Here is a 14535-nt window from a genome sequence, read left to right as displayed (position 1 = left end):
AAATGTCACAGCTTTCCCAAAACTTCTGAGTCTCTGGTCTTTTGTTTTCCTTGTGTTTTCTTTTTTTAAATTTGATGTAATTAAAATACACAGATCTTAAGTGTACAGTTCATTTGGTTTTGACAAACATATACACTTGTGTGACTTACACCTCTATAAAGATAGAGAACAATGACCTTCACCAGAAAGTTTCTTTTTCGTCTTTCCTACTAGTTTTCCTACCCTTTCCCTTTAGCCATGATTGTTCTGATCTCTATCACCATAGATTAACTTTGCCTGTATTTGAACTTCATATAAATGAAATTATAGCTTCTGACTTCTTTCAATCATTGTAATGTTTATCAGATTCATCTGTGTTGTTGCATGTATGAGTCGTTTGTTCCATTTTAGAGCTGAATAGATTTTCTTTGTGAATATGTCACAATTTTTAATCTGTTCTCTTGTTGATGGACATTTGCATTGTTTTCAGTTTTTGGCTACTATGAATAAATGTGATGTGAACATTTTCTACAAGTCTTATTGTTAACATATGTTTTCTTTTCAATGAGTAAATGCCTAAAAATGAAGTCTCTGGGTCATAGTTAAATATTTAACTGTGCAAGAAACTTTTTCAAAGTGATTGTTCCATTTTATATTCTCATTAATAATCTTAGAAAAAGTTTCAGTTGTTTCACATTCTTATCAACATTTTGTATTATCAACCTTTATAGCCACCCTAGTGGCTGAGGAGTGATATATCATTGTGCCATTTGTCTCTCTGTAGGATTTTTGGGTATGTTCTGGATAGGAGGGCTTTCTCAAATATCTGTATTGTAAGTATTTTTTCTCAATCTGTGGATTTCCTTTTCACTTTTTTGACAATGTCCTTGAATGAGCAGCTGATTTTAATTTGATGATGTCTAATTTATTTATCAACACTTACTTTTATGGTGATTGCTATAGAAGTCTTATCTAAGAAATTCTTGTCTTCCTTAAAGTGGCAAAGATTTTCTCCCACATTTTCTTTTTAGTTTTCACTTTTCTATTTAGGTTGATCACCCATTTAAAATTTTTGTGTGCATGTACATGTGTGTGGTGTGAGGTAGTAGTCATTGTTCAATTTTGGGTCATGTAGATATATAGTTGTTTTAGCACAGTTCATTGAAAAGACTTTTCTTTACCCATTAAACTGCCTTGGCATCTATGCAAAAAATCAATTGACCATTTTTGTGAGGTTCTATCTCTGAACTATTTAACCTGGTTGTATGTTTCTCCAACTTGGTTCTTTTTCAGATTTTATTTTGGATTATTTTAGGTAATTTGTACTTTCATAAACATTTTATGATTACTTTGCCAGTTATTTCAGAAAAGCCTATTTGTGTATTCATCGGGATTGTGTTGAATCTATAGATCAATTTGCAGAGAACTTATGTCTTAAAAATACCTAGTTTCAATTCATGAGTGTGGCATAGCTCTTTTTTTGTCTAGGTGTTTCTTAATTTACTTAACCAGAGTTTTTTTAGCTTTCACTCTAGAGGTCCTGAACATCTTCTGATAAATTTATTCTTAAGTATTTTATATTTTTGTATCATTATAAGTAAAATTGTTTTTCATTTTTCAGTTGTTTAATGTTAGTATATAGAAACAAAATTGACTTTTATATTAACTTTATATCTTGCAACCTTGCCAAATTCACTTAATTTTAGGTGTTCCTTTGAATATTCCTTAATGCTATCTGCAAGTAGAAAAAAATTTTATCTTCCTTTCCAGTATTTATATCCTTTGTGTTTTTTTCTTTTTCCTTTTGGTTTATTGGTTGGACCACCAATAAAATGTTGAGTGTAAGGGTTGAGGATATACATCCTTAAATTTTTCCTGATCTTGGGGGGAAGTTATTTAATATTCTACTTTTTTTAAAAGATTTTATTTATTTATTTATATCAGAGAGAGAGAGACAGAACGAACAAGCAGGCATTGTGGCAGGCAGAGTCAGAGAGAGAAGCAGGCTCCCTGCTGAGCAAGGAGCCCGATGTAGGAATCGATCCCAGGACCCTGGGATCATGACCTGAGCCAAAAGCAGTGGCTTAACCGGCTGAGCCACCCAGGTGTCCCGCAATATTCTACTTTTAAAAATAATGTTAGCTATAGATTTTTTAGTAGGTAATCTTCAATCAGCTTGAGAAGCTTCCTTCTTTTCAGGTTTTCTCAGAGATTTTAATCATGAATAAGTGTGTCAAATGGTTTTTTCTACGTCTATTGAGATATGATATGTTTCTTTCTTTTATTCTGTTGATATAACAGATTACATTGATGGATCTCATAATGATAAATCAGCCTTACATTGATAAGATAACCCTACTTGGTTATGTATAATATATATATATTGCTATTTCTATTTGCTAACCTCATAAAACAAGTTCAGAAATGTTTCCTCATATATTTTCTGAGAGTTTGTATAATATTTATTTTATGTTTTATTTAAATATTTGAAAGATTTCACTGAGCCTGGAGTCATCTGAGCCTTTAGTTTTCATTAATAGATATTGAGAGAATTATGTCTTCTTAATGAATTGACCCTTTTGTTATCATTAATTGCCACTTTTTATCTCTGTTATCCTTGTCTTTAAGACTGCTTTATTTTGCATTAATGTAGCTACATTTACTTTCTTATGCTTAGTGTTTATGTAGTGTGTTTTTGCCACACTTTCACTTTCAATGTGTCTATGTCTTTATACTTTAAATGGCTTTCTTAGAAATAGTAGACTATCAGTTTCTTTGTTTTAAAATCCAGTCTGGAAATTTTTGTCTTTTAATTAGTCTATTTATTCCATTTACATTTAATGTAATGCTTGATATGGTTGGATTTAGGGCTGCCATCCCATGGTTTACTTTTTTTTTTTTTTTTAGATTTATTTATTTATTTTACAGAGAGAAAGAGAGAGAGAGCATGGGGGTAGGGGCAAACAGAGAGGGAGAGCAAGAATCTCAAGCAGACTCCCCCACTGAGTGTGGAGCCCAGGGCAGGGCTCTATCCCATGACCTTGAGATCATGACCTTGAGATAATAACCTGAGCCAAAATCAAGAGTTGTACATTCAATCTACTGAGCCACGTAGGCACCCCCAGTGGTTTGTTTTCTGTTTGTTCCACCAGTTTTTTATTTTTACCTTCTTGACTTTTTTTGGTGAGGATCATCATTATTATTATTTTAATTCTTTTTTCCTTTCAACTAAAACTCCTATGACGTTTGTATTGCTGTGATTTTGCTGGCAATGAATTCTTCCTGTTTTGTTTCTGAATGTGTCTTTATTTTGCCTTCAATTTTGAAGGATACTTTGCTCTAGATGAAAATCTAGGTTGATAAATATTTTCCTCTCAATATTTTAAAGATGTAATTTCATTGTTTTTTGGTCATCTTTGTTTTTCAGTATTTATATGCTGTAATTATTATCTCTCCCATGCCCCCCCCCCCCCCCACATATTTAAATAATCTTCTTGCTTTGGGTGTTTAAAAGATTTTCCCCTTATTTTTTATTTTCAGCTTTGCTGTTACCCATCTTTGTACTGTGGCTTTGCTTGCATTTATCTTGCTTGAGGTTTACTGAACTAAAATCTCTAGGTTGTTATTTTTCATGTAATTTGAGAAATTTTAGTTATCCTTTATTCATATGACATTTGTGCCCAATTCTGTCTTTCTTATTTTTCTCCCATACTCAACTGCATATGTTTTAGACTGCTTGATATTGTCCTATGGAACTTCTTTTAATCTCTTTTTCTTTTTGCTTCAGTTTGGAATCATTTGCATTGATATATTTTTAAATTGTTAATTCTTAGTGTTCATTGTACTGTTAAACCTATTCAATGAATTTTTTATTCCAGAAGTTGTATTGTTTATTTCTGTTCCCATATTGACCTCTCTTTCTATTGCTTATCTTTCCCGTGGATTATCATAAAAATTTTCTCTTTCTTTTCCTGTCTAATAGTTTTTAAGTGTATACTGGACATTGTGTTCATACATTGTAAAGAGCAGGTAAATTATGGGGGGGTTTCCTTGATCATGATTTTAGCTTTGTGTGAGTGTGTGTGTATGTGTGTGTAAGTGTATACTCCACATTTTTAATCTTAGTCCCAGTTTATAACCCATTATTCTAGGACTGGTTTCTTATTCCTAAAGCATGACTTTTTTTTGGCTTAAATGGGGGAACTTGAGGTATCTACCAAGCTTCTCTAACTTGATAGGACTTGAACTTAAAAATTTGTCTTCTAACCTTGAGAGCTGGTGAAATTTCTGCTTACCTCTTGCCTTGTAGTCATTGCTGAAGTAGACAGGTTTCTTGTAGTCTCATTTTGTGCATGCATAGTTGAGATTGCAGAGATTTGAGATAGATTTATATTTAGCTTTATGGCTCCATATGTTAAAGGATCTCCCCCTCAACTTCAAGCTGCTCTGGTAGCCCCAAATTGTGACTTTTGACTATTTAGTCCCATAAGACTTTTTCTGCTTGAGCTATATAACCAATAAACTGTATAACCTGGAAATTTGCTCTCTGGGGGAATGACAGTTAAATGAATATCTTATTTAATGTATCTCTTCTTTCTTTTTCTTTTTCTTTTCTTTTCTTTTTTTTTTTTGGTTTGTCTACTTTTGTTTGTTTTTAGTACCTTGAAACAAATTTTTGTCATATTTTGTCCAATGCTTCTAGATTTAGCATGTATTCTGATAAATTGTAATTGGTTGTTACATATTTATTTTTCTTAACATGTAAGTTTTTTTTGAGAGTAAAGGATGTGTTTTATTGGTTGTTATTCTATCCCATTGTTTGACCAAGAGTAGTTCCTTTTACTTAGCAGCTTCTTAGTAAATGTTGAATTGCACTGTTATTTTTATCAAGACCAACTTTGAGTCGGGATTTAAACTTAAAGTCTTAAACTCATAAGGTAATTTCCCTTTTAGGACACTATTTTGAATATGAGTTCAAAGGAGTTTTTTTTTTGGTAGATATTTTGAATTTTTGAAGTATAGTATTCCCTTAAAATGTACTTTTTAAAAATACTGGATTTTTAATCAGGGGTGATATCAAAAGATATTATTTTTGTATTAATTTTTTTCATTTAAATTCAAGTTGATTAACATATAGTATTGGTTTCAGGAGTAAAATTTAGTGATTTATTACTTATATATAACCCCCAGTGCTCATCCCAGCAAATGCCCTTTTTAATCCTCATTACCCCCACCCACCTCCCCTCCAGCAATCCTCAGTTTGTTCTCTATTTTTAAGATTCTCTTATGGTTTACCTCCTTCTCTGTTTTTATCTTATTTTATTTTATGCCTAAAGCAAAATCACTTCTCCTTGCAAAATAGACCGGAGATGTTCCTTTTACTTACAATAATCATAGTTTCCAAATTCAGTGTAGAATGTGGTTGAAAATAATATATTTGAATAATTTTATTTTAAAAAAGGAATCTTCAAAGTTATTTTAAATTTCTTTTAAAGATTTATTTAATTGAGAGAGAGAGAGAGTGAGCACGCACGTGTGTGCGTGTGCAAGTGAGTGGAGGGGCAGAGGAAGAGAATCTCAAGCACACTCCCCACTGAGCATAGAGCCCTCTGTGGGGCTTGATCTCATGACCCAGGAGATCATGAGCTGAGCTAAAACCAAGAATCCAAAGCTTAACCAACGGAGCCACCCAAACACCCTCTTCAATGTTATTTTAAATTAGATGTCTCAAGATCAATCTAATGGACAATTTGTCCCATCATGTCAGAATTGTAATAATAGAATTTTTGAAGCAGTCCTACAAATTTGCCTTAATATTATCAAGTTTAGTTTTCTCAATTAGTGGAGAAGTGACTCTAGCCTTAATCTCAATAAATTAATCTGTGTTTTGGTGTAATTATTATAGTCGTTAACATTTACTTAATATCAACCATACTTGTTTTCATAGATTAGAATATACTCAAATGCAAAGAGGTATTATAAACTGGATTTTTTTCAGTGGAATTTTTTTTTGTATGCAAATCTTGTACTTACTGCAGATTGCATTTGATAATCGTGTTAAACTGATTATGTCTATCTCAAGAATAGGCTTTATTTTTTGTACCATAACAAACCATAGTTGTATTTGTCTTAAATTTGTCTTTTTGTTTCCTTGAAAGAAGTACATTGTTAAATGAAGATAAAAAAACTTCCTTTTCCTTCTTTCTTCTTTAGAATCGAGTTTCTTACTGGGAAATGCCCAGATTGTGGATTGGCCTGTAGTTTATAGTAATGACGGTTTTTGCAAACTCTCTGGGTATCATCGAGCTGACGTCATGCAGAAAAGCAGCACTTGCAGGTAGGTAATAGAACAGCTCAGGAATCTTTTCTGAAATTTAAGTAAATGCTGAATGTGGTTAAAGGCTAAACTTACAGTAGTCTCCTACTTGACCTAGGTTTTGCTTCTTTGTGGTTTTTGCTTCCTGCGGTTTTTTCCCTGTGGTCTCATGCTTTCAGTAGTTTGTTACCCACAGTTTACCACTTCCAGGAGCAGATGTTCCTCTTCTGATGCCTACATCATTCACCTCACTTCCTCTCATTTCCTATGAAATGCTATGCTATTTTGCACTTTCTCATTTCACATCTTCACAAGAAAGGTGAGTACAATACAGTAAGATGCTTAGAGAAAGAGACCACACTCACATAACTTTTATTACAGTATATTGTTGATTGTTCTATTTTATTATTAGTTATTATTGTTAATCTCTTCCTTTGCCTTTGCCTAATTTATAAATAAATCTTATCATAGGTATGCATGTATAGGAAAAAAACAGTTTAAACAGTGTTAGGTATTATCTGTGATTTCAGACATCCAGGGGGGGTGAAGAGGTGGGGGGGTTGGGGGGGGAGTGGGTCTTAAAACGGATCCTCCCCAGAAAAGGGGAAATTCCTGTACTTATACTCTCTGTGATATTGGGATTTATTTATAATAAGAAATATGTATTTGGTTTTTGACATGGCTCCTGGCATGGTCTCTTAAAACCCTTAGAATTTCCTGTGATAAGAACGATAAACGTGCCTTTTATTATGTTAATGGTGACTTTGGAAAGCCCTTAAGTAACCTTAGTAAGGAGGCTATTGCCAGGGGAACCATCCAGGTGATTGGAGGGTTGAAACTTTCTGTACTCCAGCTCCTCAACCTCCCAACCTCTAGGGAAGGAAGGGGGCTGCAGGTTGAATTAATTGCCAGTTGTCAAGGATTTAATCAATCACGACTATGTAGTGAAGCCTCCATAAAAACACCAAAGGACAGAGTTCAGGGAGCTTCTGGGCTGGGGGGCCTGTGGAGGTGCCGGGAGAGTGGAGCCCCCGGGGGGGCAGCATGGAACTCTGTGCTTTCTTCCCCCCATGCCTTGCCTGTGCATCTCTTCCCTCTAACTATGCCTGAGTTGTATCCTTTTCTAATAAACCAGTGATCTAGTAAGTAAAATATTTCTTTGAGCTCTGTGTGCAGCCCTAGCAAATTAAGCAAAACCTCTGGTCTGTAGTTGTTAGGTCAGAAGTACAAATAACAACTTGTGTTTTCAAATGGTGTCTGGAGTGGGTGAGTGGGGCATGGGGGTGGTCTTGTAGGACAGAACCCTTGACCTCTGGAATTATGCTCTCCCCATAGGCAGTGTCAGAATTCAGTTGAACTGTACGACAACTGTGACCTAACCAATGTAAGCTCATTCTTTGGTGAGTCAGAAACTGCACCAGGTGGAGTAGTGGCACAAAGAAAACTTTATTTGCAGCAAATAGGGACATTATGCGGAAAGGCTTCCAAAGCCGTAATTCCCCTGAGCAGGAGTGGATGGGTTCTTTTTATTTAGGGTTAAGATGAATATTTAGATAGGGAAGCTTCATATGTAGAGGAGGGCGTAGAGGAGGGCATAAAGTCGCGCATTCGCCTTAAGGAGCACGCCTATACCCACAGTGTATGTTATGTAAATGAGGCTCCTCCAAGGGCGGAGATTTTAGTATGGTAATGAGGTGAAGGTAGTTGTTCATCATTTTAGAGGACGCCCGCATGGCCCTTCTGCGCAGGCGCATTCAGGGGTTAAGCTCAAAGTGGTCCGTGGGACTAGCGGGCTGGAGGTCTTGTCAGCTCAGCTCTTTTCGCTGGAGGGGAGATTTCGCTCTCTGCCCGAGTTAAGACGTAAGCTGCAAAGAAGAGCTTAAGGAAAAGTGTGGAAGAAAGGTCGGTGAGCACAAGCAGGTAGGAGGTAAAGGTCATGTCCGGGGTCTAGCCGGTGATACACCCAGCTGGTGTCACAAGAATTGCTTGTTGGTGTGGTTACTGTCGCCCTCCCTGCCTTGGTACCAGAATCTATTAACTCGTATATAAAAACTGTAGAGTAAAAATTGTATTAGAATATTAAAGAGACTAAATTGTCAATGGGAATAGATAGTTTGAGAGCCATTGGGGGGAACTTGTGCAAAGAAAAAGATTTTTGCCCATTTGTAAATCTATTCATTCATTCCATAAATATTTTTTGACCATCTGCGATGAACCATGAACTATTCTAGGTGCCGAGTGATCAAAGGAGCCTCCTATATCCGAGAACCACTGATGGCATCAGCACTTTTGAGCTGCTAAAACTGTCTCAAACAGAGTAAACAGCCCCCAACCAAGGAGGACATAATTCAGGAACCTTTAAAGAACGTCAAAATGAAGTTTTTACATCCTGTGTAAATCATATGTACTTTGTGATGTTGATACGTTGGACCGTTGCAATTTTGTTTGGTGTATTTAAAACAGAAGCTGGCATTTACATTATTTATAACAATTTTTTCTTAAGTATGCCGTATCTATGAGTTTAAAGAGAGTATTATGAAAAAAGATCATGTAAAAGAAAAGCACGTTCTATAAAGGGACCAATTTAGATCCGAAAACTTTTTCACAATATTTCAGTAAGGCCAGATGGGATGTTTTTTTCCTTGAGTTAATTTTTCTTCAAAGCTCTCACTTAAGCACAAAATCATGTTATTTTGGAACTATAAGGGATCTAAATTATTTTCTACTCCAAATCTTTTGTTTTTCAGAGCAGAAAACTGAGGTAGAGTTATGTTTAGGGACTTGCCCAGGGAAATACAGTGATTTATTTGTCTTTTACATATTTATGCTGAAAAAATACATACATATATTCTACATCTTTATGGAAGCTAGGGATTTCATACTATACAAGTGAGTCTAAACCTGATTACACATAGGAATCACTTGGAGAGGTTTCATACCACATAGATTCCCAGACCTCACTTCTGGGAATCATCTGTTCAATCAGAATCACCCAAGGTAGGAGGTGGGGGCAGGTATCTGTACCTTTACCCATTGGCTTCAGATGATTCTGATGTTAGATAGGTGTGAGCAATAGTTTGTTCAAACATCTTCTTCCTTCACTTATCTGGTCCCCACAATCCTTGTTTTTCTAAAGTTATTTTCACGTTCAGTCTTTACTCCCAGGTCTGAAATTGGTAAGCAAGAGTGGTGGAAAACTGTGGCCCGTCCTTATTGAGAAACTGCCTTTGGTAGCATTGATGTCTTTGTGCCTTTTTCTTCCGTTGGGTGAATGTTAGCTCCCAGGCTGGCGCTGCCACTGAGGTGTGTGTTCTCAGTTCTGGAAGGTTAAGGTCTGTATTGAGCTTCTCTCTTCTCTTATGTCTCAGCAGGCTTTAGGTTAGGAAAAGGTTGGCTTTATGGTAGATGTTGCTTATGGAACAGGCTCTATAGAGAGTTCCAGGGACTGTAGAGGCTCCCATACCCATTTCCTCTTTGGACTGTTGACATCCCAGCATCGTGCCATGCCTGTTTCAGATGCCATCTTCTACCTAAAGGTATTTATGATGCCCTCGACAAGATTTTCCACCTCTGACTTGCTTGTGGTTCATTATTTGGAATCACCATCTGGCCTTAAACTAACTTTCCTTATCCCTTGGGATTTTTATTGCTATTGCTTTAGTCATTTATGAGATCTGTTCCTCTTCATATCTGGATATATCGTAAAGTCTTGCTCCCATCTTTTCCTGATTCTGTGTATCTGCCTCTACTTCCAGTCTCCTTTCATTGGCATGTGCAATATGTCCTACAAAAGGGTTTATTAAAAAAACTCTTGCATGTTTCATTAGCATATTCTCTCCCCTAAAAGACCTGCTTTTCCCATCCCACCACCAGCGATAGATTGTAAATATCCTTAAGGGGGGGGTGACTCAGTCATTAAGCATCTGCTTTCTACTCAGGTCATGATCTTAGGATCCTGGGATCGAGCCCCACATCGGGTTCCCTGCTCAGCGGGAAGCCTGCTTCTCTCTCTCCCACTCCCCCTGCTTGTGTTCCCTCTCTCACTGTGTCTGTTTCTGTCATATAAATAAATAAAATCTTTTAAAAAATGTCTTTAAGGTAGGTATTTCATCTTGTTCACTCTTGTATGCACTAAGCATACAGTTCAGTGTTCTGTGTTTGTATTTGTTGAATTAGATTGGCTTGCATTGCAGTAAACCCTAACCTAGGTCTCACATGCTTCTGTATGATGTGCTTTTGTTTATTGTATTTCATCCCAGGTGTTATGGTGTTTAAGGTGGGTAGAGAGTGGAGAGCTTTGGGTTATGTTATGCTTTTTCACCATGGGAAGAAGTATGCAAACCTTCCCCTAGTTCTTCTTCACTATTGTTAGAAATGATGTTTTCAAAATGATAATATTATTTTTTAAAAGAAATTTTAAAAAAAATTTATTTATGGGGGAGAGCACAGGCGCACACACACAAGTTGGGGAGAGGAGCAGAGGGAGGGAGAGACTCCACCAACAGATTCCCCACTGAGCTGAAGTGTGTTGTGGCTTGATCCCAGGACCCTGAGATCATGACCTGAACCAAGAACCAGCTGTTCAACTGACTGAGCCACCCAGGTGCCCCCGAAATGATACTATTAAACTAAACAATTATTACTTGATTGCACAAAACACCCAGTGTGTTTTGCTGATCTGAAAACTGCAACCAGCTTATGCCTTCAAAGAACAATGAAGACTAGTATCTGATACATGAGCAGATGATAGTTGAACCTTAACAGGTTTTCTTTCTTTCTTTCTTTCTTTTGTTTTTTTTTTAAAAAGATTTTATTTATTTATTTGAAAGAGAGAGACAGAGAGAGATAGAATAGCAGAGGGAGAGAGAGAGAAGCAGACTCTCCACTGAGTATCCTTACTCAGTGACGCTGGGCTGGATCCCAGGACTCTGGGATCATGACCTGAGCTGAAGGCAGATGATTAACAACTGAACCACCCAGGTGCCCTGGAACCTTATCAGGTTTTCTTATAGGCATAATTTATTCTAATGCACTCCCCTTTTCAGCCTCCTTGTCCCTTTTAAAAATTGAACTCTACCCATTTTGTTTACTGCAGCATTTTTTAAGAAGAATAAAGTCCTAGAAATAGTCAAAATGTCCGGTAGTATGTTTGATAAAAAATATTATGGCGAAACCTAATTTTCTAGATCATATGTTGGAAGAATAAGACACTGAAAGAAGCTAACAACATATTTTTTAAGCAAAAAAAAAAAAAAAAAAAAAAAAAAAAATCACCCAAGCAAACAAAAAAGATAGTTCACAGAGCAGTATCTACATTCTGCTTCTGATTTTTTTTCATATGATTTTTTCTAGTTCCTGTATAAATCTATAAAAACCTTTGAATATCACGCACAAGAAAAAAGAAAAGGAAAGAAAAAATTTATACACATACAGAAATACATTGTTAAAGCTAAGAGTTATTATAATGTTTGGAATCGCTGCGGTTCTAGTTGGAGATAACTAGTTTGATACCGAGGATAGCCTTGCAAATAATTCAGACTTTTACTGATTTTTTTTTTTTTAAGATTTTATTTATTTACCTGACAGAGGGAGACACAGAGAGAGAGGGAACACAAGCAGGGGGAGTGGGAGAGGGAGCAGCAGGCTCCTCGCTGAGCAGGGAGTCGGATGTGGGCCTCGATCCCAGGGCCTGGGATCGTGACCTGAGCCGAAGGCGGATGCTTAACGACTGAGCCACCCAGGCACCCAAATTTTACTGATTTTAATAATGAGACGTTTTAAGCAAACAACAGAATAAGGAACTACAAATTCCTGAGCATCAGTCTGTGAAGAAACAATATGACATTTTATATGTGGAAAAAATAAATCATCTTTTTATACAACTTGCATTAGGTGGGTCAAAGTAGCGACTGATAAAAATTAATGTTCTGCTTTTAAAATACTCAAATATGAGTTGTTTGGGAAAATGAAAAAAAATTAATTTGGGATTTCACAAATCTCAAGAGGCTAATATTTAGTTCTTCCATTTCCTTGTTCCTCCTTTGCCCTTCCCTGTTGGTCTCCCGTTAGACCAGGTGCATGAAATGAAACTAAACATACTCCTCGGTTTGTCCCACTAACATTATGACCCCTCTGGGCAAAGTCTCCATTTTATTTTAATACGTTTTCTTGCCTTTTACTTCTTTTCCCCTTCAGTCCATTCCCCTTCCTTTTCCATAGTTATTCCTTATAATGTGTTTATTGTATGTCTTTCTGATTCATCTTCCATTGATTAAATAAGTGTATTTTTTTTTTCATGTTTTTTTTTTTTTAATTTTTTATTTATTTTCAGCGTAACAGTATTCATTGTTTTTTCACCACACCCAGTGCTCCATGCAATCTGTGCCCTCCCTAATACCCACCACCTGGTTCCCCCACCCTCCCACCCCGCCCCTTCAAAACCCTCAGGTTGTTTTTCAGAGTCCATAGTCTCTCATGGTTCACCTCCCCTTCCAATATTTTTGAAATGATGTTACTTTGTGTTTTTAAAATCTACGTATCTCATACCATGCAGTAAGACTGATAGTTTCTTACTGTTTTCACTCAACATTATTACGTTTTTGAACTGTTTTTTTCATTGCCGTATAATACTTACTTCATTATGTCTGATGTTGTGGAGTGGTCCTGTTGTCTTCCCAGCCTCCTATTTTCTTATCCATTCTAGTGGCCGTGAACCCCAATTTCTGACACTTTGCTACATTCAACAAATAGCCTTATGCACATCTTCTTGTGGCCCCCTATGAAAAATCATCTGTCCCTGTAGCCAGAAATAGGATTGCTGGATAGTAGAATATAGGCAGAATGTGTAGATTAACTGCTCCCAAATTTCTGTCCAGAGTACCTTTCTGTTTCCACTCTCAGCAGCCACGAAGGAGTGTCACTAGTTTCCTACATCCTTGTACTTCATAATAGTACACAATAGTATATACTTAAATTTTTTTTAATTTATGTATTTATTTGAGAGAGGGAGGGAGCAGGGTGGGCAGCAGAAGGGGAGGGGCAAGCAGACTCCATGCTGAGCATGGACCTGACTTGGGGGCTCCATCCTGGGACCCTCAGATCATGACCTGAGCTGAAATCAAGAGTAGGGTGCTTAACCAACTGAGTCACCCAGGTGACCCTACATTTCTATTTTTAAAAATGTGATGTGTGCTAGGTACCATCTCATTTTTGTTTTGGCTGAAAATTCAGAAAAACAGTCTAATGACACTTCAGGATTGGTAGGAATTTCAAATCTAGCCCATTTTACTGCCTAGTAATTGTGTTTCCAAGGCTTTGGACTGTTTTGTTATTTATTGAAGGACACAAAATGTATTACGTATTTAAAAGAGGTAGGTTTTGGGGGAGGGTTTTTAAAAGCTCTGATCTTAAGACATGGAGACATGCTATCATAGGTTAGGTAGAAACCACTTGAGTATTTTACCTTTGACCTGAGATTTTTTTTTTTTTTTTTTTTAAAGATTTTATTTATTTATTTGATAGACAGAGATCACAAGTAGGCAGAGAGGCAGACAGAGAGAGAGGAGGAAGCAGGCTCACTGCTGAGCAGAGAGCCCGATGTGGGACTCGATCCCAGGACCCTGAGATCATGACCTGAGCCGAAGGCAGAGGCTTTAACCCACTGAGCCACCCAGGTTCCCTGACCTGAGATTTTTAAGAGCCCCTTCAGTTTTTTGTTTGTTTGTTTGCTTTTGTTTGTTTGTTTGTTTTTAGAAGGGTGAGAAGAGTAATAATACAGGTAGGGAGGATTGGAGTATATAGGTGCTTTCAAATACATTTTTCCCCTCCTCTGGGAGGCTCATTAATAATCCTTTATCCAAGCCATCAAATGAGACAATGAAGCAATTACGAGGCACTTTACTGGATGTCTTCCAGAAGTAGTTTTATTAACACAGGGTCATCTCAGCCAGTGAGAACACATTACACATGATGGATGTCTGTCAGTTTGGTTCCTTTTGGCTGAGGGCTCTGCCTCACACAGTGGCACCGAGGGAAGGTGTTGAGAGCAGAGGTGCCTCGGTGATGTCACACTCCAAAGGTTAGAGATGTCCAGTGCTCTCCCTAGTTTCTGTTAACTACATGCCATGGATCTACCATTTATGACTCTATCTAAATCCTTATAAGCTCGTATAAATTAATGGGCTGTGAAACCTTCTGGTTACGATTCAATGTATAAAGTAATGCTTTATTTTATTCCAAAA

General features: G+C 36.8%; 1 protein-coding gene across 1 annotated transcript in view; it reads left to right on the top strand.

The window, feature by feature from the left end:
* Window positions 1-14535, top strand: part of KCNH5 (potassium voltage-gated channel subfamily H member 5) — a gene marked incomplete at both ends in the record, with an annotated part of 310475 nt that overhangs the window by 23170 nt on the left and 272770 nt on the right. The window contains one exon of the mRNA XM_080809433.1: window positions 6193-6316. Within this exon, the coding sequence (XP_080665559.1) occupies window positions 6193-6316 (124 nt within the window). The remainder of the gene's footprint in view (window positions 1-6192; window positions 6317-14535) is intronic.

The sequence above is a fragment of the Martes martes genome, assembly GCF_963455335.1.
Source record: "Martes martes genome assembly, chromosome: 7".
In the NCBI taxonomy this organism is placed as follows: domain Eukaryota; kingdom Metazoa; phylum Chordata; class Mammalia; order Carnivora; family Mustelidae; genus Martes; species Martes martes.
Note: the sequence above shows the minus strand (reverse complement) of the source record. Positions and strands in the feature narration are given on the sequence as shown.